Source organism: Malaclemys terrapin, chromosome 3, assembly GCF_027887155.1.
Source record: "Malaclemys terrapin pileata isolate rMalTer1 chromosome 3, rMalTer1.hap1, whole genome shotgun sequence".
NCBI lineage: Eukaryota > Metazoa > Chordata > Testudines > Emydidae > Malaclemys > Malaclemys terrapin.
This window is the reverse complement of record NC_071507.1, coordinates 50,234,943-50,258,117: the sequence shown is the minus strand read 5'-3', so window position 1 is coordinate 50,258,117 and position 23,175 is coordinate 50,234,943. Positions and strand designations below refer to the sequence as shown.

The 23,175-nt window shown below is 44.8% G+C and overlaps 1 protein-coding gene across 2 annotated transcripts; it reads left to right on the top strand.

Annotated features, from left to right (window-relative positions):
• Window positions 1-704: 704 nt before the first annotated feature.
• On the top strand, window positions 705-21,727 carry LOC128833557 (potassium channel subfamily K member 2-like). 2 transcript variants are annotated; one of them, XM_054021509.1, is made up of 2 exons: window positions 705-1,249; window positions 20,886-21,727. In XM_054021509.1, the coding sequence occupies exons 1-2, from the start codon at window positions 988-990 to the stop codon at window positions 21,215-21,217; spliced, it is 594 nt and encodes a 197-aa protein (XP_053877484.1). In that variant the 5' UTR covers window positions 705-987; the 3' UTR covers window positions 21,218-21,727. The 2 variants fall into 2 exon arrangements, 1 of the variants encoding a protein (XP_053877484.1); XR_008444277.1 differs by lacking the exon at window positions 705-1,249 and adding an exon at window positions 18,486-18,603.
• Window positions 21,728-23,175: the final 1,448 nt, after the last annotated feature.

Sequence of the window (23,175 nt, the reverse complement as noted above, 5' to 3'; positions counted from 1 at the left end):
CATTTACCTGAGCAACGTCTTTTCCGTTCACCTTGCCCGCCGGTGACTCCTCCAAGCCATGATCACCTTCCACCTCTAGGGGGTTGAACAATGAGAGGCCGTCAGACTCATCGGGGTGCCTCACAAGGGTTTTGGGGTTGGATTCCAACGTATCCATCAACGGTTGAGTCAAAAGGTCCTCCTTGGAACTGTCAGTGATGTAGCGCTTTCTCCACACACGTCCAAAGGTGCTCAGGTCTAAAACAAAGTCCGAAGTTCTCACGGGGGTGGTAAAGGAGTCCACCTTTCCTCTCAGCAGCCTTTCCACAATTTCTAAAACACGTGTCCTTGGTAAGAGATGGCCTCTTCTGCCCGTAGCTGGGACTTCTGGGGTAATGGTGCTGCACTCTGACTGGCAGAGGGTGTTGGGAGGAGTTCTTAGAGGGGTAACACGACCTACTTCCGAACAGGTCACCCCGCCCTAGGACTCACCCTGACTGGTCAAATCTCCTCTCTGGGAGGTCCTATCAGGGCAAAACCCATGGTGATTGGTAGAGGGAAGTGGGAGGAGTTCTTACAGGGGTCACAGAAGGCACCTTGCTTATAATCATGTGGCTGCTTTGACCCCGGAAGTAATACCCTCTGGGGCGGGACTTCCTTTGACAGGTGGGCGGGGTTTGAGGGGTCAAGGGGTGGGGCTTAATGGGTCAAGGGACAGGGTTAGGGTTGGATTGACTTTAGGACCCTTATGTTACTAGCCTGCATGTAGTGACTCGGGGTGGCTCCCCTCCTGCCCAGCAGAGGGAGAGCCCTTATAGACACCCAAGTGGGCGGAGTCACCGACGCCTGTTCCCGCCCCCCGGAAGTCAAGGGGCGGTACAGGAAGTGTAAAAGCTGGCCGCCAGAGCTCAGTGAGGCCCAGCCACCGCAGGGAGCAGACGTGCGGCCGGGAGACCTCTGAGGGCCGAGGCTGTTGCCCTAACTAGCTTGAGCTACCCCGAGCCCACTATGAGGAGGAGCCGCTGGAGCCCGTCCGCTCCCGTCATTGTGAGGAGCAGTCAGACCTGCCTCGCGCCAACTACGAAGGCGAGGAGCCCCCAGAGCCCCTCTGCCCCTGCTGTTACCCGGAGGAGCCGCCGGAGCCTCAGTGGCCGGATTTCCCCGAGGAGCTGCCAGACCTGCCACCAAGCCCCAGACCAGAGGAACCGATGTTGCTGTACTGGCCCGAGCCCGGCGTGTTTCGGGCAGGATACCCCACTGACCAGCAGAGGTGATAGCCGCTGCTAGGGCCCCGGGCTGGAACGCAGTAGACTGGGAGGGCCTGCGTCCCCCCCTGCAGCAGGTGTAGGAGCCTGCGCTTACCCCAACTGGGATATTGTTTGCTCAGCCCCTGCACCAAAGGGCCTGAGCTGTGACTGTTTGTGCCCTGCCCTGATCCAGGGCCTGGGCCCTACCTGAACTTGCTGCTTGTTTGCTCAGCCCCTGCACCAGAGAGCCTGAGCTGTGACTCTTTGTGCCCCGCCCTGATCCAGGGCCTGGGCCTCCCAACTGGCTGTTATATTGTTGCTCAGTCCCTGCACCAAAGGGCCTGAGCTTCCTAACTCTATACGGTTGCTCAGCCCCTGCACCAGAGGGCCTGAGCCCTGAACTAACTGGTTGTTTGTTCCACCAGTAGTGAGTCGGTGTGGCTCCCCTCCTGCCCAGGAGGGTTGAGCCCCGGCACGAAACTTCTACATTGCAGTTATATCACTTCAGATCAAGATAACCTTTGGAAGATAAATAGTTTTCATGACTAGGAATGAGAACTATGTCAGGAAAGCTATCTTGAAAGAATGGTCATATCCATTTTTATTTCACAACATGTTGGTAATATAGCTGATCGCTGTACAATGTTCTGTAAATAATTCTGTAGAAACTTGTTTGAGATAAAATTTAATAGAAATGCAGTTAAATACCAAACCACACATTACATTAGCAGTATTCCTTCTGTATATAGATGTTTCATTAAATTTCCAAAACACATTTCTGAGACTATTCATTACTAGAAGTTCACCTTGATCACCTTGATCGATTGGTCCTTCAGCCCTCGTCTCGATTGCACCAATCACAACACGTCTTCCATTCTCCTTGTATCATGGCCTTCCTTCTCCATGTGCGGCCATGTCTTTTCATGGTAACATCTTCCCATCTCTTTGGAGTTTGGCCGAGTGCAGCTGCTAGTCCATAGATTGTCAGTGAGCCTCACTATATGCCCGGCCTATCGCATTTTACTATGCCTGCTCTCAACAACGACGTTCAGCACTCCACTCTGCTGTCTGATCTCTTCATTGGGGACTCGGTCGTGGATTGAAATTCCCAGAATTCTTCTTTCCATCGCCCTCTCCATGACAACAGTTGCTGCTCCTCTGTCAGCACCCATGTTTCACTACCATACAAAATTGCAGTACAGTAATTCCTCGCTTAACGTTGTAGTTATGTTCCTGAAAAATATGACTTTACGCGAAACATCGTTAAGCAAAACCAATTTCCCCATAAGAATTAATATAAATGGGTGGGGTTAGGTTCCAGGGAAATTTTTTTCACCAGAGGAAAAACTATACACACACACACCATATTTTAAACAAACACTTTAATACTGTACACAGCGATGACGATTGTGAAGCTTGGTTGAGGGGGTGGAAGCGAGTGAGATATTTCCCCAGGGAATGTCTTACTGCTAAATGATGAACTAGCTTTTGGCTGAGCCCTCAAGGGTTAAAATGTTGTTAATGTAACCTCACACTCTACAAGGCAGCACCAATGTGGGGAGACAGCATGGCAAACAGAGACACACACCCTGTGTGTGGGAGAGAGAGAGAGAGATGCACATTGCCCCTTTAAGTATGCTGACCCCACTCGTAAGTACATTGTCTTTTTAAGTCTATCGGGAGTTGAGACAGCAGCTGCTGCCCCAAGCTCTCTCTGTCTCTCTCCATCAGTGTCCCCACCCTGCTCTATATGGAGAAGGGGTAAGTGGGGTGCAGGAGCAGGGGAGAGGGGGAAACCCTGACATTAGCCCCCCCCCTTGCACAGCAAGCAGGAGGCTCCCAAGAGCAGCTCCAAGGCAGAGGGCAGGAGCAGCACATGGCAGTGGGCGGAGGGACATCTGAACTGCCCGCAATTGATAGCTGGCTGGGCAGCTGCTGCACAGGTAACCTAGGGGAGCGGGGAGCTGAAAGGGGGGGCTGCTGGTCCACCCAGATTCTAAGCCCTCAACAGCTAGCTGCAACAGGCTGCTCTTCCTGCAAGCAGTGGACAAAGCAGGCGGCTGCCAAACGACGTTATAAGGTGTCCTAAGTTTCATCCCCACTCTGGACTTTAGAGTACAGAGATGGGGGCCTGCATGTGAACCTCTAAACTGAATTACCAGCTTAGATCTGGTTTTGCTGCCACTACTCCCAAGTGCTAACTCCCTTCCTGGGTACCCTTGAGAGACTTCTTCACCAATTCCCTGGTGAACACCGATCCAAACCCTTGGATCTTAAAAGAAGGAGAAATTAACCATTCCCCCTCCTTTCCCCCCACCAATTCCAGGTGAGTCCAGATCCAACCCCCTTGGATCTTAAAACAAGGAAAAATCAAGCAAGTTCTTAAAAAGAAGGCTTTTACTTAAAAAAAAGAAAGGTAAAAGAAAACCCTCTGGGAGAGATTAGCATACCAGCTACTCTCACAGACAACAGCTTCAAATCACAGAGGATGTTCCCCTGGGCAAAAACTTAGTTACACAAAAAATACCCAATTTGATTATTCCCTAATGCCCAAGACAAGTTACAAAGAAAATAAATATAAACCTATTTATTTCCTTCACTAATACTCACTACTTGATAAGAGGCTGAATTCTGGAGCTTGCCCACTCCGGTCAAAACTTAAACTGAAACTAAACAAAGGAAACTTCCCTCCTTCCTTTTGAAACATCTTATCCCCGCATTGGTTCCTCTGGTCAGGTGTTAGCTAGACTAGGTGAACTTCTTAACCCTTTACAGGTAAAAGAGGCATTAACCCTTAACTATCTGTTATGACATAAGGCAGCATTGTGTAAGGGGACCGTTGCCCCTTACTAACATTCAGTGGGGGTGTTTTGGTTGCTAGCTCCCAGCACTAAAAGGGAAGGGGTCGATGGGAAATCAGGACCCTGAGACTGACAGTCCCCAGGAACAATGGCGAGAGGCCAATGCTCAAGTCAGCATGATTGACAGGGCAGGCAGGCTAATCAGCATGACAGGAGGCCAGGGTGGGTCCTGTCCTCCGTGTGAGTTGGAATTGCCTGGGTCAAACTGAGTGGGGCTGAGCTAAGGAGAAAGCAGTGGCCCAAGCTGAGCTGGAGAGCAGAACTGTGCCAGATCTAGAGGGGCCAGAGGCGCAGCCACAGAGCCAGAGACGCAGCCCAGGGAGAGCAGATCCTGTGCTGGGAGCAGAGCTGCAGCCACAGAGCCAGGTGTGGTGAGCAACTGGGACCAGCCAAAGGGGGACCTCAGGCAAAGGGCCTAGCACAGAAAGACACCCCTAGCCAAGGGCCCTTGTAGGCCAGACCGGGCGGGGGACCTTAACCTGACGGGGGGCTGACGCTGGGAAGAAGGGTCCCACCACTCAAAGCACGGAGGTGTGTGGCCACCACCATTGCAAGTGTCCAACCTGCAGCATACCTGCAGCACAGCCAGGGCCTGAGAAGGAAATCTGGGACCTACAAGGAACAGACTGCAAAGTGCCCTGATGTCCAGAGACACTGTTTGTGATGTTCCCTGCCACAGAGCAGGGTGATGTGTTTTCCTTTAACCTTTCCCATTTTTCCTTGTTCTTTTCTTTAGATTAATTGTTAATTAAACAACTTGTATTTGCTTTAAATTGTATGGAATAATCAGTGGGTCAGGCAGGTGCCCAGTGCAGAGAGGGTACCCCGGAGTGGGGACACCCTAGCCCCTGTCCTAGGTGACCACAGCAGGGTTGGGGGTTGAGCCCCCCCAGGAATCCTGGGCACAGCAATCCTGGGCCCAGCCTTGTTGGGGTTACGAGGACTCTGCCAGACAGGAGAGTGGAAGGGGAGCCCTCAAGGGCAGGGAGGCCTCTGGGTAAAGGGAGTGGGAGCGAGGACTCAGATCCTTTCGCTAGCCCACTTCACCGCGGTAGTGCAGAAGCCAGGAAAGTTCCCCACAATAGCGGGACCATTCCCCCACTAACAATTGCACAACTTTAAACGAGCGTGTTCTGTAATTGATCAGCAACATAACAATGAAACACTGTTAAAAGGGCTGACTTTAAGTGAGGAGTTACTGTACTGTTTAGCTGAAGAGGCTGGCACGTGTTGCCTTGTTGATTTTTCCTTGGAGGACATCCCTGATAGAACTGAATGCACACCAATGTGCGTTCTTTCTTCGCGAGAGTTCAGCTTCCTGATCGTGGCGCATGTTAATTCCTTGGCCCAAATAGACATATTGCTCACTTCTATTTGTTCTCCCTTCATTGTTATTTGGGCTTTTGGCAAGGTATCAGATCGTATACATTTTGTTTTGGAGCGGTTAATTTTCAGTCCGACTTAGCTGCTTTTTGTGTTGAGTTCTCGCAGCATTTTCTGTAGTTTTGATAGTATTTTTGGCAATCAACACAATATAGCCCATGAATCCAAGATGGTAAAACTGCTCTCTGTTGATGTTGATTCCACCCTTCCAATTCATCTGCCTCATTACTATTTCGAGGCAGGCTGTGAAGAGTTTCGGTGAAACCATGTCGCCTTGTTTCACACCGTTCTTAACTGGGATGGGGAGTATCAAATAAGATTGTATCAGTTGTGCCGTCAATTTGCTTCCTTTAATAGTTTGATATCGTTTGTGTCGATGCCCTGCTCTGCAAGAGCATTCAACACTGTATTGATCTCTGTGCTGTCCAACGCTTTTTCATAGTCGACAAAGGCAATACATAAAGGGAATATAGTGAAAATATGGTCCATGTGCTGAAATTCCTCCGAAAACCTGCCTGTTCTTTGGGCTGTTGCTCGTCCAGACTCTGTGAGAGTCGGTTTGTTATTATTTTGGTGAACAGCGTGTAGACATGTGAGAGCAGTCATATTGGACAAAAGTTCTTTAGATCTTCACGATCCCTTCTTGCACAGCAGAATGGTGTTGGACTCCTTCCAGTTACTTGGAAAGGCAGAAGATACCATCTAACGGCTAAACCTCTGAGCAAGGGTTTCCCAGAGGTCTTGGCCTCCAGCTCTTATCATTTCAACTTCTCAGTCCATCTTTACCTGAGGCTATTAATAGAATGTACTGTAAATATAACAAAGTTTAATGGACAAAGGATGACATACAAGTGGATGATTAAGTCCACAGTAGAATGTCTACAAGCCTAGCTGCATTTCAGTAAAAATGGGAATTCCACCTTGTTCATCATAATGCACTTGAGTTTGGGATAAATCATTCCAAATAAACTCTACATTAAAAAAATGTATTCATCACTTCAAAAGGCCTTAGTGGGCTCAATCTAGCAGCCCACCGCAGTGCAGTGGAACATATAAAGGGTCACATCAGCCGAATCAATTAAAATCAATAATTGTCCAACTGAGTAGAAATGACTTTTCCCAAAGCAGTGCTGATCATGTTTCCCTATCCAGGCCATGTATTAGAAAAATCAGATCGGCTATGACACTAATATTAACACTGTAAGACTGTAACTTGCATAATATATATAGATGATTTCATTTTTTCTTTGTATCTTCTACTTTTTACAGTCTCTCTTCTTCAGTTGTTACTGATCTGAGTTGGAAGAAAAAATTAAGCATAATTCAGGTTGAGCTTTAGACTCAAATAAGGATTCAACGTCTTTTATGTATGGAAAACACAGCATTATCCTGCCTGCTCAAACTTACAGTACTTTCCTTTTGAGCACAGAATGAATTTTCTGAGAATTACAAGAAAATAAATTAATTAGTTAAATTAATTGAAAACTGGGACCCTTAAGAAATTTAGCATTTGTATCACTCTCTTCTATGTCCCAAATGATCTTAACACAAACTCTTCAAATGTTTTATATAGTTACAATTAATTGAAAACTTGTGTGTAGGCTATATTGCAAGAAATTAGGTTGCAATTAAGCTATTTTAAGGATTTTTTTACTCTAATTGTTATATAGACTACACACAGGGTCAGTTCAACCGGTCAGGTAACTTTTAATTGGGACCATTGTGACATCAGATGCAATTTCACCAATCCCACCCCCCTTTCTCTCATGTTATTTTTCATGCAATAGTTCTATGGGGTGTAATGACTCTGGATGAAGGAGACTGGACATGAGTGGAGTGCTCATTGGTAGATTAGTTGGCCCAATTTCACAGCTCTTTGAAGGTTCCATGCTGGCACACGAGCTTGGGTATCAATGCCTGAAAGGCTCCCGATGACACTGCTGCCTTATCTCTATTGTGCAGCCAGGCAGCCCCTGCAGGGAAACTGAGGCGCATAGGAGGAGTCTTTAAATTTCACAGATATTGAGACTTGCAGACTGTGCTTTACCCACCCCCTTTTCACATAGCATGAATCTCAATAATACCGCTCTCTAAAGCAACAAGTCAATTGCAAATTAAGAGACAGATTCACCACTATACTTTATCGGCTTTGTGTTGTTCTAGTAATGCCAATTACCCTGTTTCCCCGAAAATAAGACAGTGTCTTATATTAATTTTTGCTCCCAAAGATGCGCTAGGTCTTATTTTCAGGGGATGTCTTATTTTTCAGAAATGAAAAATGCCTTATTATCGGTGGATGCCTTATTATCGGGGAGGTCTTATTATCGGGGGGATGCCTTATATTACAACGAGAGGCAAAACTGTAAGTAGGCCTTATTTTCGGAGGATGTCTTATTTTCGGGGAAACAGGGTAGCATTAAGTTTAAATGGCCAATGCGTCCTGGATGCTTTAGGCTGTTCTGGTATGCCAGCAAATCTGACCTTGAAAGTTAAAATTAAAATAAAATGATTAAAGATTGACACTGCATATCTTCTAATAATTAGAAATATCATAGTAGCATTTTCTTTTGATTCCTTGTTCGGTGATCATGTGTGAAATTTCTGGTAATTAAAAATTAACGAAACTCATACAAAATGTACATTAAGATGAAGTTATGGTTGTGAGTATATATCAGTAATGTAAGGGTAAAAAAGATTATAGGGGTTTTATAATTTTTCCCAACCCATCTTGACTTTGTAGTGACGACATGAGGGAGATGAGTTTGGAAAAAAGTCTTTAAAAAAATCAGTTTTAGCTGAACTGAGGTCACAAAAACGAAAATATTTATTGTCCTACGGTTATTGCATGGTGTCACTACAGGGACGAGTTAAGGCTGTGTTAACTGTGTATTTTCATTTCTTTACCTATGTGTACTACTTTTTAAATGTAACTTTAATGTTGAATTTCCTGCATTTGTGGTGCTTAGTTTGGGGAAAATTTAAAGCATTCCTGTAATGTGATTTAGTGCTATGGACTCTCTACCTTAACTCCCTCTAAACTTAATATTTTTGTATGATAAAATTTTCAAAGGCTCCCAAATTGCTTAGGAGCTTAAGTCTCTGGAAACAAACGGGACATGATCTCCTGAGTTGTTTAGGTGGTTTTGAACATTTTACCCTCAGTTCTTAATTTCTAATATATATATATATATATATATCAGATGTGTGGTACATAAAACAAGAAGAATTCCTAGAGTAAATTCCTGGTAAGATGGTTGTATAAATTAAGGCAACTTTCTGAGCCAGGGCTGATAAATCATCAGTGAAAGCACACTTGTCCTTAGCACTCCATTTTGATTTATGAAAGTCTCCATACAAATGCTGTCATTGGCACTCCAGTATTGTTCTGTGCACAGTAACCTGACTATTACAACAGTGATGTTAAACAATTGTATATTCTGTTGCAGAGAATGCATTGGCTGGATTTTTCCTTTTTGTGCAAGGCTCGCAGTACAATTCATGCTAATATAGTCTAGTTTGCTGTCTTTCTATCTTTGTCTCCTGAAGTGTCTGGAAATGGAAAAAAAAATCAATGTGACTTGATAGTAATACGCTAAAAACATGTTTTAAAGGTGCTGGTATCACTATGCTGTATGCCAGTGTAGCTGATGGAAGGGTCTAGTTGATAAGTGCTGTTCAGCTCATCCTTCAGGTCTTGAAATAGTCTTCTCATTTTTACCTACTAATAAAAGAAAAAGCACAAAACTGAGATTTGTTTGTCTGCTGCTCCTTTGTAGGATTATTACCAAGGATGAATGTTTTGAGTTAGATTCTAGTACTTTGGATTTTCAAAGTTCACTAGGCTGCTCTACTCTGACTTCTTTGCAACCCATTCGACACCATTGATTTCAATGGGATTCCAAACTAGAAAAGCACTAGGAACCCTCTGCCACAAAACCTCCATAGGGTTACACGTACTCCAAGAGCAATATGTCAGTGACCACACTGTAGAGGCACTCAAGGCTAGCTCAGCGGACCTTTTGTGAGATACCCAGGTGACCTAGTGCTTGGGTAATACAGGACAACTGCATAAAGAAAAGGAGACAAAGTTGTTGCATATGGGGATGAAAGAACCCTTGATGTACAGTGAGGACCTGACCTGTTCCCATTGAAATCAGTAGAAGATTTGTCACGGGATTGAGCAATAGTGAAGTAATTAGGTTTTGCTATGATTAGTGAGTTGACCTATCATAAGAACGGCCATAGTGGATCAAAACGAATGGTCCATCTAGCCCAATATCTGGTCTTCTGACATGGCCAATGCTCCCAGCTTTTGGAAGTTAGTGGCTGGGAACACCCAGAGCTTGGGGTTGCATGCCTGACCATCGTCGGTAATAGCCTGTCTTCCATGACCTTATCAAATTCTTTTTTGAACACCTTTATAGTTTTAGACTTCAACATCGCTTGCCAATGAGTTCCATAGGTTGACTGTTCACTGTGTGAAGAAGTATTTCCTTTCATTTGTTTTAAACCAGCTGCCTATTAATTTCATTGGGTGACCCCTGGTTCTTGTGTTAGGTGAAAGAGTAAATAACTCTTCCTTATTCACTTTCTCCACATATCATGATTTCTCAACATTTGCCATGACAGCTACAGTCCACCTAGCAACTCAGTTCATTCATGTCCAACAGTATACATATATAGCTCTCAACCGAACTAAACGCATTTACCAAACCTCATCCTATGCTGCTTTTGGAAGTGCCAGTATTCAAAGGGAACACTGGGCTGCCCTGTTGTGTTCACCATTGCAGTAGTTAATGCTAGCTATACATCACACTGTTCACAAGAATTTACTAGTCCTGTAAAGATTTTTCTTGAGAAGGAGAAGAAATGCCTCAACGCCATCCATCTTCTTGCTTTTTCTGCTTCTCTCTGTTGTCTGCTGCTGGTAGTGATTGCACACAATTGTGTCACATGTTAAGGAGAAAATGTTAACAACATATTAGGTGGAGCTGCTATCTATATCCAAATCAGATTCAGACATGTACATTGAAATATAATTCCACATAGTCCTACAATTCCTAGAAGAAGATCAGAGAGGGAACTAGAACATGTGTACTAAACTGGATTTTCTTTGCATTATGAATTACAAATGTGCTCATTTTACAAATGAAAACTTGGCAAACTAAGGTAAATGTGCCCTCTCCTGAAGAAAAACATTGGTCCTTGGTGTAGATTACAGCCCTTCTCTCTAGATTTGCCCCTGTGACTGGTTTTGCCTGGCTGCTTCATGTTCCTGTTCATAAGGATTTAGGCCAACTTGACCCATGTAATGGCTTTAATTCCCATCACCACTATGAAGGAAAACATGTCCTACCTAGCATCAGCCTTATTAAGCAAGATATACTAAGGCTTTCAATCCTCTGTGGAGAGTTCAGTTGTTCAAAACAATTTTTAAAACTTTCTGGCAATGCTGATGAGTATTTAGTTGGTTGTCTTCTATAAAATGTGGATTACAATATAATCTCAACCACGACAGTACTGAAATTGATTTTATAAACCCATGGTAAATTCCTGGATTTGCATCAAAATGGAACTGGTAAGACTGCGGTTCCAAAGATGGTATGGTTATATATAAACCTTTTTTCAATGTGTAATGTGCTCAGAAACTGAACAGCACTTTGAAAAGCTAGAGGGTAGCTTTAAAACAATTGAGTCTCCAAAAATATATTTGCATTGTTTTGTCTTCTTTGAATGCCTGACAAATCAGTCTATATTCATAATTCAAGCTTTCAGATGTTTATGTGAATGCTTCTGAGACTGATCTGTGCACTGCAAAATCCGCAGCCCGCAATGTTCTCTCTGTGTCCCATTTTATAAATTAAATAGAAAAATGACAGATTAGTGAGAGTCTGTTTTCAATATTCCATACTGTCTTCTGAGAGTTGAGAGTTCCTTGAAGGGAGCCACTTAGAGTAGGTGTGGAACATGATGTATATGCTTCTAATAACATTGCTGAAAAGACAAACATTTAATTTACAAACATTTAGGCAATCAATCCAGACCAGATTAACATGTTCTACATTCTGGGTTTCATTGTCCTACATCTTTTAGAGGCAAATGAGGCAGGATTGTTTTTTTCCATTGATTTGCACTGAAATAAGTATTTGTTTTTATTCTTTCAGCCTTGTGCTAAATAACTCTCAATACACTGTGCTACTACTGATTTTTAAAACTATGAATGGCCTGAATTTATTATATAATTGAGAAATAACCTATCAGTAGTTTCGGTCAGCAGCGATCAATTAGGGTCCTCAATTCTTCTGAGAAAGTCCAAAAGAAATGTAAGCAAAACACAAGAAGTAATTCCACCACTCTATTCAGCACTGATAAGACCCAACTGGAGTATTGTGGCAAGTTATAGACACCACACTTTGGCAACAAAGTGAACAAATTGGAGAAAGTGCCGAGGAGAGCAACAAAAATGATTCAAGGTCTAGAAAACGTGACCTATGAGGGAAAATTGAAAAAATTGGGTTTGTTTAGTCTGGAGAAGAGAAGACTCCCATGGAGGCGCCACTCCAGGGGTAGCTGGGGTGCTCCTCCCTACAGGTATTGCTAGGAGGAAAACTTCCAGTGCACGTGGCAAGCACGCACACCTATTGTGGAATAGACATGAGGAACACATCTCGAAGAACACCAGTTACGGAAAAGGTAACTGTCTTTTCCCCTCTATTCGGCATTGGTGAGGCCTCATCTGGAGTACTGTGTCCAGTTTTGGGCCCCACACTACAAGGAGAATGTGGAAAAATGGGAAAGAGTCCAGCAGAGGGCAACAAAAATGATTAGGGGGCTGGAGCACATGACTTTTGTGGAGAGACTGAGGGAACTGGGATTGTTTAGTCTGCAGAAGAGAAGAATGAGGGGGAATTTGATAGCTGCTTTCAACTACCTGAAAGGGGGTTCCAAAGAGGATGGATCTAGACTGTTCTCAGTGATACCAGATGACAGAACAAGGAGTAATAGTCTCAAGTTGCAGTGGGGAGGTTTAGGTTGGATAGATAGTACATAAAGTCATACTGAAGAGGGCACACTACACACTGAACTATAAGGGACTTTGAGGGTGTAGAGTGTTGGTCAAGGATACAGTGACTAATCTTTTCTCCTATGAAAGGAGCCATGAAGTCTGAGTTGTCCACTCAAAAGAGAAAGAAACTCAATTTTTAAATTTCTCACCCAAGGGAACCCCAGGCAGTGAGCTGTATAAATACCCTGTTATATTTTACTACTTTGTGCCTAGCACAACAGGGCCCTATTCACTGACTGGCAACCTCCAGATGCTACCTATATATCAATGATGGAAAGATACAGAAAGGCAGTCTGACTCTGCTAATCATTTAGGACCTGGGCATCCTGACCACTAATGCAAGTGCAGAGGACACAGATTAGAGGAGATGGGCCTAGGGGAATGCGGTCTCTTTGACTTTCTCCCTTTTCATTCCCACCACACACACACCCCTCTATATAGGTACTGTCTCTCTGACTGAGCAAGTGGTGCGCTACATGCAGTGCCCCTCTCACATTGTATTCATGGGGCTGACTGGTGGAAATTAACAGTACAAGGTGCAGGACAATAGTGAATCAGACCCTTAGTGAGCATGCTGGTAGCTTACAGAAGGAAATCCAATTACTTATCCAGAATAATGCTTTAACAAGCAACAGATTTGAGTCTCATTGGAAAACTGTTTGTTCCAGGGGCAGAGAATTGAATACTAAAATATTTCCCTTCTTTGAGAAGGTTTCTAACGCGAATGTTTCAGTGGCGTAATGTGAGCGACATGGATCTCCGGGGTCAGATATATGCACGAAGGAAAACAAAAAAAGCTGAAGTTAGTGTGCAGCAGTCAGCAGTACCGCTGACGAGAAGGACCCAGAACTTTGATTTCCATAAAGGGAAGTACCACAAGCTAGTGCAAGAGAAGCAAATGACAGCTACTTTTCTCTAAATGTGACGTTCACCAGTTTAGTAAGGACCCAGGTGTTTTGGGGGGTCCGAGGCCCAAGTTTTAGTCAGGGGTATATAGTACAAGTCATGGACAGGTCACTGGCTATGAATTTTTGTTTACTGCCTGGACTTGTTCATAACTTTCACTTAAATGTAGTGACTAAAATGTAGCCTTAATAATAGTTCACTGAAGGGTGGTGTGTAAGGTGTCCGCCAAGAGCCAGAAGCCGACAGGTAGTCAAAATCATTGTGAACTGTACGTACGGATAATATTTAAGGAGGTATGTATCTATACTGAAAATTATGTACTTAAGGTCTTGGAGTTAAGGCAGGTCACCAGGAGGTGACATACCTTGGAGATGATCCTTTCAGGCCGGAGGTAACAGACACCTATCTCCCTGACTGGCCGTTTGTGTACTGTATGCCTCATAATGTATGACTATCTGCATACTGAGCCAGCTGCCAAATAAAAGACAGTGAAATCTACAGGCTGGAACAAACAGAGGGAGGGAGGTACCCTCCTTATGAATAAAGACAAAGGACTGATCTGATCTATCATGGCGTGCAGAGGGACATACGAAATCCTTCACCGAGGAAGCAAGCTGATGGGATGCTTGTCTTGTGAAAGGAGGGTCATAGCCAGCCTGGTTGTAAAGTGTTGCAAGGATTTTGGACGAGCAATACTTTACACGACATGAGAATATCTTGTTAATTAAGTCTAGGCTCTCAAATGCCTGTTATGATTTTATTTTATATGTGACCATTTGTTTCCAGTCCTTCTACTTGCTACAACTTGAGTCTCTCCGCTATGTTTTGCCAAATCAACTTAGAATTGATTTCACTACATACACATCTAAGTGCTGTGTGTTGAGCAGAGGTGGAACTGGTAAGATGGGGTGTACTGTTTCTTAAAACATATTTAGGTTTTCCTCTTCGCTGCTGCTGCTGAAGGCAGAGACTCAGAACAATGTCCCGGTTCCCTTATCCTGAAATCAGATATAAATCAAGTGCAGTGTGCATCAGAGGCCTACAGTATGCTCCTGTGCATTCTTCTCTTTGTAACGGTTTTCTTCCTGAGGTGATGTGATAGGTCAGTACGTTGGTTCCAGGGCATTGTAACCTGATGTAACTTGTGTGCCAGGAAAAGGTGTAGGCTAGAGGAAGTTATAATATTACAGCAATTACTAGAGGGCTCATCAGGGATGGGGGGGCCCATTGTCCTAGACGTTGCACAAACATAGTGAGAGACAGCGCTGCCCAGAGATCTCACTATATAGACTAGAGTGACCGAGGAGGTGTTCTCCCCACTTTTCAGCTAGCCAGCTACGGAATGAATGAGTTATTTGTTCAAGGGTCACATGGGAAGCCTGTGGTAAAACTGAAAATTGAACCCAGATTTTTTGAGTTCCCATTCAGGGACTTTACTCTCAAGACCATCCATCTGTTCTAACTTATTTTGTTGGGTATGTAGCTATGAAAGGGTGATGCCTTCTGTTTGCTGTGTACTGCATCTTTCATTCTCTAAAATGTGTCTGTATGCAGAACGGTCTATAGTATCTGCTTTGCTCCCCCAAATACCAGCCAGCAGAGCTAAGATGGTCCAAGGTGGGGAGAAATTAACATTGTCCTTCATAGCCCAAATAATCTTCATATATGAACCAAATCTCCTGAAATGCTGGATCCAAGTCCTTCTAAGTCAATGGAAAAACTGTGCAGTTTGCAGCAGCTCTAATGTACCTTAGGGCTTGGCTACACTTACATTTTATAGCGCTCTAACTTGCTGGCTCAGGGGGGTGAAATATCACCCCTGCGTGCAGCAAGTTTGAGCGCTTTAAAGCGCTAGTGTGGACAGGCTCTAGGTGCTAATCCCCTCATGGAGGTGGATTACTAGGATTAAACCAGGTGGATTACCACGCTCGCACTTCAAAGTGCTGCTGCGGGAGCATTCCTGCAACAGTGCTTTAAAGTTTTCAGTATAGCCAAGCCCTTAGATGCTTTGAGCATCCGCCCCAGTGATTCTAACTTCTGAATGAGAAGGACTCTGAATTGTATTTGATTTTTGGTGTTGCTGTGCCAATGCTTTCTTGATGCCATACGTGTCGCTGTCAGTTTACATAATTATAAACATTAAAACTAAATTAGACTGAACATATTTTCTGGAGCTAAAGATCATTGCTATCCCTCTGTCTTGGGAACATCTCCTAGGGGATTCTTCACTGCAAGTTCTTGGGGGAACAAATATTGTTTCTTCTTTGAGTGATTGCACATGTTTATTCCACTAGCTGTGAGCATGACTCATGTGCAGTTGTCAGAGAACTTCTTCACTGAGCGGTACCTGTCTGGGTGGCTCGATTGCCCTCTGCCGTTGTGAGCCTCCCCCAAATCCCCTCAGTTCAGGGGTGGCTCTATGTTTTTTGCCACCACAAGCACGACAGTCACGCGGATTTGGCGGCGTTTCTGTGGTTGATCTGCCAGTCCCGCGCCTTCGGTGTGCCCTCCGCCAAATTGCCGCTGAAGCCGCAGGACCGGCAGACCTCCCACAGGCATGCCGCCGAAGGCTGCCTGACTGCTGCCCTCACAGTGACCGGCAGGCCGCCCCCCCGTGGGTTGCCGCCCCAGGCATGCACTTACTGCGCTGGTGCTTAGAGCCGCCCCTGCCTCAGTTTCTTCTTGCCACGAGTGACTACTGTTGGAGTGCTCCCAGGCTTGCTAACACTATTTTTAGCCCACCAGCTATGCTTCTTTCATGGCAGGACATGACAGCAGAGGCCTTGTGGTGGGAAGACTGATGCTTAACATCAAACACCAATCAGTTCCCGTCACAGACCCTACTACCCATGCTCCACGCTTCGCGACGTTGTCAGTGGGCCCTTCTTAACTGATTCCAGTCTGGGCAAGGCCTCTGTTCAGCCAACCAGCACTGCTGGGGTTTTCGAGACAATCCAAGCTGCAGCTGTGGTGCAGATCAAACAATGATACGTGTTGTCGAGGAGTGCCCGCTAGCTAAATTTAGAGGCGGGCTCCGAGAACTCCACTTGGCCATTAAGAATGCTATTTCTTGGCTTGGCGAATAGGCAAATATTAAATAAATAAGTCACAAGTTTATTTCCCTCACTCTTTCTGTATATAGTCTGTTTTGTCATTTAGTGGCTAGTAGTTAGTTAGATATAATGTACAGTTAGTGATAGGCTTCAGTTTTTAGGTCCTTTTTGGACCAAATTTGATTCATGGTACCTGGACTTGTGCTGGAGGCATACCTCATTCTCTGGGGTTCAAGTCCTGCTGGTCATGTGCCAGGCCATTGTCAGTCAGTGACCCACATCCCAACTGCCTAAAGTGTTTGGAGGAGCTCCATATCAGTGACAAGTGTCACACTTTTGTAGAGGGTTTAAGCCTTGCTTTAAAAGAGAGAGCAGTGAAACTTAAGTGTCTCCTTATGGGGGTGGCCCTTTGCCCTTCAGTGGAGCCATCAGGTTCAGAGAGTACTCTGAGTGTGACACCATCAGTACAGAGCACACCTCCCGAGAAAGGCAGACTCGAGACGCGAGTTCACTCTGATGGCAGAGGAGGGCAAGCTCGTGGCAAGGACAGCTCTCCAGGACAGCTTGGATGTGGCAGACTCAGCAGCTTGATACATGGCATCTGCCATATTTATGAGGAGATATCTGTGGCTGCAGTCGTCTTGTCCTTTGATGGGGGGGTCTCCTTCTTTTTGGAAAACATGGACGATAGGCTGCATAGTCTAAAACATTCCAGGGCAACACAGAAGTTGCTTGGAATCTACATATCGGTGACAACTAGGTAGCAGTTCTGGCCCCAGCAGGCTCCCAGCTATCAGACTTTTATATCTCTGTCCCCCTAGAAAAAGAGGCAGGAATTACAGGAGGCAACCGCTGCACCATGCCTCTCCCCCACCCCTCATCATCTGCAACAGCAGGTTCTTCTGAACCAACAGCCCAGTCTAACCATGCATTTTGTTGGGTTTGTCAAGGACGGCATACCAATATTACAGACCAATTTGTTCCTACCCCTATCTTTGCCAAACATCTCTCCCACTTTTTTCATGCGTGGACTCAGGCTGTTGGCTTTTCCTCCACCCCATTGCTCTCTCCCAGGACCTCCGAAGTCAGTGCCCACCAGTTTGGGATTTATCTTTCCTCCACGGACCTCTTCTCTTAACCCCCTTCTCCCCCTCTTCATCCCTGCAGCATCTGCCTCAGCCTAGTTCTTGCGCTGCCGAGCGAAGGGGCCGGGTAGAAATGCCGAGCAGCTCACCGAGATGAGGGTGCAGCTGGCCCTGGTGCTGGAGCAGGCTGGGTAGAGGGAGGGAGAGTGGGGGAGATGCACCCAGCAGTTGGGATACACTGGGGGAAAGAGAATGAGGAGAGGAGCGGGTGCTCACACACACACACACACACACACACACACACACACACACACACACACACAAGCGGAGAGCAAGGACACACACACACACACACACACACACACACACACACGAGTTCTCGAGGCACACAACTGCACCCAGAGTCAGGCACCCCATCCCAGGTGCCTGAGACAAAGTGACAGAGCGGGGGCACAGACTTTGCGTGAGAACCAGGCACCAGGGCTGAGAGGAGACAGGCCCCCGCCCACAGTGACAGAGGGAGGGATGTGGATATATATACACACACACACACACACCACCGAAAGACACAGACACACTGAGATTGTGACAGACTCACCTCAGGGACTGGCAGCCAGAAAGAGGCTGATACACGCACCTGGCGCCTGAGTGAGTCTCACACACACAGACGGTGATCATACACACAGATAGGGTGATCTTTCTGTAAGATTCTTACACACACAGCCAGGGCCATCACACAAAGAGACAGGGTGATCTCACATGCACACCCTCTCCCTCTCTCTCACAGGGTGATCTCTCTCACTCTCACACACACTGTGATCGTTCACATCCCTCCAGTGACAGGGAGAACGCCAGGCTCCGCTCCACGTGGAATCTGAGCTCAGCAGCAGCAAATCCGCCCTGGGTCTGGTCCTTTTCTCTCTCTCTCTTTCTTTTTCCATTTGGTCAAACGGCACCTACCCAAGCCCTGAAAAAATGTCTGCCCGTGAAGCGAGGAGAGGGCGCCGGGTCTGTAAATAAGAAGTGAGTACTGGCACAATAGCGTGCGTTTCCAGATCAAAGTCTGTTTGAATGCTGCATGCTCCCTTGCTTTCCCAATGCCTCCTCGCAGGAGGGACTCAGGGCTGCTCAGTCCCTCTTCACCCCTTTCCTTCCTGCATCTCCGTCCCAGATTTTGCACGCTCGGTTAAATACCTGCCTGGCTTTTGTTTCTAACACTTCTCCTTTGTCTAAGGTGAGTGTAGCTCCCCCTGTCCGGGAGGGTCAGGCTGGGCTCCGGGCTCCCACCGGACCATTTCGCCAGCCAAACCCCGCTCTGCAAGGATGCTTTTTGCAAGCGCTTTAAATCCAGCGCATCTTTGCGAGCTGGCTGCTGGGGAGAGGGGGAGAGGAAAGGGGCCAGGGCCCTTTCTGGCTGGAGCGTCCACGTTTTGCTCCTCTCAGGAGTGTGAAAATGTCCCTGTCAACTGCATTATGGATGGGTGTCAGCAGGGGGCTGGGGAAGTTGATGGGAGGGATGCAGAGCACCACTGGGTGGATCAGTTTAGGGCGCCTCACAGACGTCCTGTTCTCCTTTGTTAGCTGCATTCAGCGGACTGCAGGGGGAGTGTAGCAGGAGAACTGGGGGGGGGGGGGGCAGGTCTGCCCTTCTTCATGGTGCTAGGATGTGTGTGTCTGTCTGCAAATGTCGAAGCCAGGCAGAAAGAGGAGCAGTTTCCTAGTCTACAGCATGAGGCTTGGCGTAGCCTGAGGTGCCCCCAGTTTTGGGTTTGGACAGAGGGTCGTGATAATATAATAGGAAAAATTCTGACTGGCAAGGGGAGCTCTGACTGAAAGGAAAACGTGATGGCTCTCCCCTCCCCCCCCATCACAAATCATGTCAATCCGAGGAGAGAGCACAGCTTGAAGGGGCAGTTATTAAATCGGGCGTCCTTCCCAATCTTAGCCTCACACATCGATTTTTGTCCAGGGGCATATCAATAGCCTCATACAGTGTTCCATGCCCACTACACTTGAAGGATATTTGCATGCTGGTCTGGTGCTCCCGGTTAGTTAGAACCAGATTCTAGTTTTCTAGTAGCTGAACAGTAACTATTTCATAGCCGTACACCGAGGCACGAGTGGAGCTTTTTCATTTGGGGCTGCCTTTTCATCCTCTAATCCCCCTGCCCCTCCCCAGGTTCAGGTCCAGTGTATTAATTTCCTAGGTCTGCCTTTCTTCTGACCTGTATTGCATGATTCTTTTCGAATGAGAGTTCCTGTAACCCTGTAGGTTAACCTCCAGCGGGTGCTCAAGAGAAGATCCTATCTCTGTGGAAAATGACACTCCCTCCCTCCTCTGGGGGCATTCCCAGCTTCCAGAGACGTGGGAGAGAGACTTTTGAATCTACATTTAGAAGTAGGCTTTCCCCACAACAGCTGAAAGTGGTGTTGCAGCCATTCAAAATATATTAATAATTTTAAATATTGTATTGTTGTTGCAATCTTCCCTCAGAGGACCTTTAAGTGTATGTGATGTGGATTATTCTTATATAATTACTAGTGTAGTTACTTGTAATCATGCGTTATGGGGCTACTTGATAACACACACAAGTGATCATTACTGTCCCAGTGGGTTTCTTGTAGCAGTAAACAATCAAATATCCTATAATAAGATGATTGACTTTTCCAACAGGCATGCGCTTGTGTTCCTGGTATTTCCTAAAAGGGTTTAGCCAACACTTTCAAAGTGTTAGAATTAATAATGAATCATTTTTATAGTTACCTGTGTGGGGAATTTGAAAGTGAACTGCAAATATTCTAATGAGTGTCTGAATGCAGAGTTGAGGGCATGTAAGACTTAAGGAAAGAGTCCTGTTTTCCTGATAGTTTTTTAACGCTGACTAAAATGTAGTCTGAGAAGCATATTAGCAATGCCTAAGATTGTTCAAGATGTGAGGACGCTCTACAGAAAAATATCTTTTTATAGTGATTCAAAGGAACAGAAGAAAATAGGGAAAATACTGCATGTTAGAACTACACTTGCAGAGTATTTATAGGGGACATATATATAGTAAACAATGCAAGTGTGTGTATGCATGTGTGTTCATATAAATAGCATATTATTAGTCCTAGCAGTAGCTGAAACCAGTCATTCTGTAGTAATAGAACATGGTGTACAAGTGAAATGCATTTATAACACAACTCTCTATGAACTCTATTTTGAATTAACAGGATCTCTGTAACCTCCTGGTAAGAAAGGTGTACAGCTAAATACACCTCTGTCCAACGCTGTGGACGTTAACATTCTTTTTCTGTTTTATTAGTGGCGGCACCTGACTTGCTGGATCCCAAATCTGCCACTCAGAACTCCAAATCACGGCTATCGTTTTCTACAAAACCCACAGTGCTCTCGTCACCAGAGGAATGTGATTCGGCTATTAATGTTATGAAATGGAAGACGGTCTCAACGATTTTTCTGCTGGTTGTTGTATATTTAATAATTGGAGGTACTGTCTTCAAAGCCCTGGAGCAGCCACGTGAAACTTCCCAAAGAGCCACCATTGTGATTCAGAAGCAGACATTTGTATCTGAGCTTTCCTGTGTGAATGCATCGGAGCTTGATGAACTAATGCAGGTCATTCATGCAAAAAAGTAACTTGTTCCTATGTTTTAGAAGAATGAATTCTTCTATAGCAATGGTTCTGTAATAAATGGGACACGCTGTATCAGCATTTGAGCTGCAAATGTAGCAAGAAGGCTAACTTAAGACAGAAAAGTTGGCAATATCATTTTTAAATGAGGCTTCAGCTGAAAAGTCATTGCTAATTGCTTTTTAATGTTCAGTGTGCATTATAGACAACTTTTAAATTGAAGGCTCCTGTGCTAATTAAATGACTATTCATTAGCAATATGTATAATTTAATAGTTCACAAAGGAATGGGTGTATTGATTGAGCCTTCCTTGCTTTGTCAATATTGGGAAAGCAGAGCAAGGCCAACCATTACCTTAAGAAAGTTCAGATTTATCACTACTTTAGCAAACAATTCTCTCTTTTAGCTGAACATTTATTTCCACAGGTTTTTGTTTTAAATACAGCAAAATAATATTAGCTAGCTATTTCCATTACAAATCTTGTGGGTTTTTTTTGTTTTTTGTTTTTGTTTTTATTTCAACATCGAAAGGCTAAATCCGCAGCTGATATAAATCAGCATCACTCTGTTGAAGTCAGCTTATACCACCTGATGATCTGGCTCATCATATTCTCAGGTGTTTCAAATGGCACCGTGAACTCAGCGGTTGTACCTTATGACTGGAGAATTGCAAATGTAATACTTCTATTTTAGAAAGGGGGAAAAAGGTGATTTGGGAAAGTACAGGCCTTTTAGTTTGGCCTCATTTATATGCAAGCTCTTAGAACAAATTTTGAAAGTAGTTAAAGACATAGAGGTAAAAAAGGCAATTGGGATAAAATACATGTTTTTACAAAAAGGAGATCGCTGAGAAGATAACTGATTTTCTAGACAAAGGAAATGCATTAGATGTAATCTACCTGGATTTCAGTAAGGCGTTTGATCCAATTCCACAGGAGAAATGATTAGTTAAATTGGAGAAGATGGGGATTAATACAAGAACGAAAGGTGGGTAAGGAGTCGGGTAAAAGGAGACTACAACTGGTCATACTGAAAGGTGAACTGTCAGGCTGGAGGAGGTTACTAGTTGAGTTCCTCAGGAATCATTCTTGGAACCAATCTTATTTAACGTTTTCATTAATGACCTTGGCACAAAAAGTGGGAATGAGCTAGTAAAATTTGTGGAGGACACAAAATTGGGATGTATTGCCAATACAGAGAGGACTGGAATGTCATACAAGAAAATTTGGATGACTTTGAAAATTGGAGTAATAGGAATGAGATGAAATGTAGTGGTATAAAGTGCAAGGTCATGCACTTAGGGACTAACAGCTAGAATTTTTGTTATAAACTGGGGACGTATCAGTTGGAAGCAACAGAAGAGGAGAAAGACAGGGATGACTATGTGCTGTTAATATGATGCAGCTGTAAAAAAGGCTAATGCAATTCTAGGCTGCATCAGGCGAGGTATTTCCAGTAGAGTTAGGGAAGTGTTAGTACTGTTATTCAAGGCACTGATGAGACCATATCTGGAATACTGTGAGCAGTTTTGGTCTCCCATGTTTAAGAAAGATGAAATCAAACTGAAACAGGTGCAGAGAAGAGATACTAGGATGCCCAGAGGCCTGGAAAAGCTACCTTACAAGAAGAGACTTAAGGAGCTTGGCTTGTGTAACCTAACCAAATGAAGGCCAAGGGGAGATCCAATTGCTCTCTATTAATAAATCAGAGGGATAAACACCAGGGTGGGAGAGCAGTTATTTAAGTTAAGGGCAATGTTGGCCCACGAACAAATGAGTATAAACTGGCCATCAATAAGTTTAGGGTTGAAATTAGATGAAGGTTTCTAACCATCAAAGTAGAGCCCTGCAGTGGGACTGGGATCCCATAGGATTGGCTGTCATATTAATGGAAGCGGGTAAAATGTTTTGTTATGGATGGGATTGGGTGGGCAAAAAAATCAGACTATGATATTTTGTGGGAA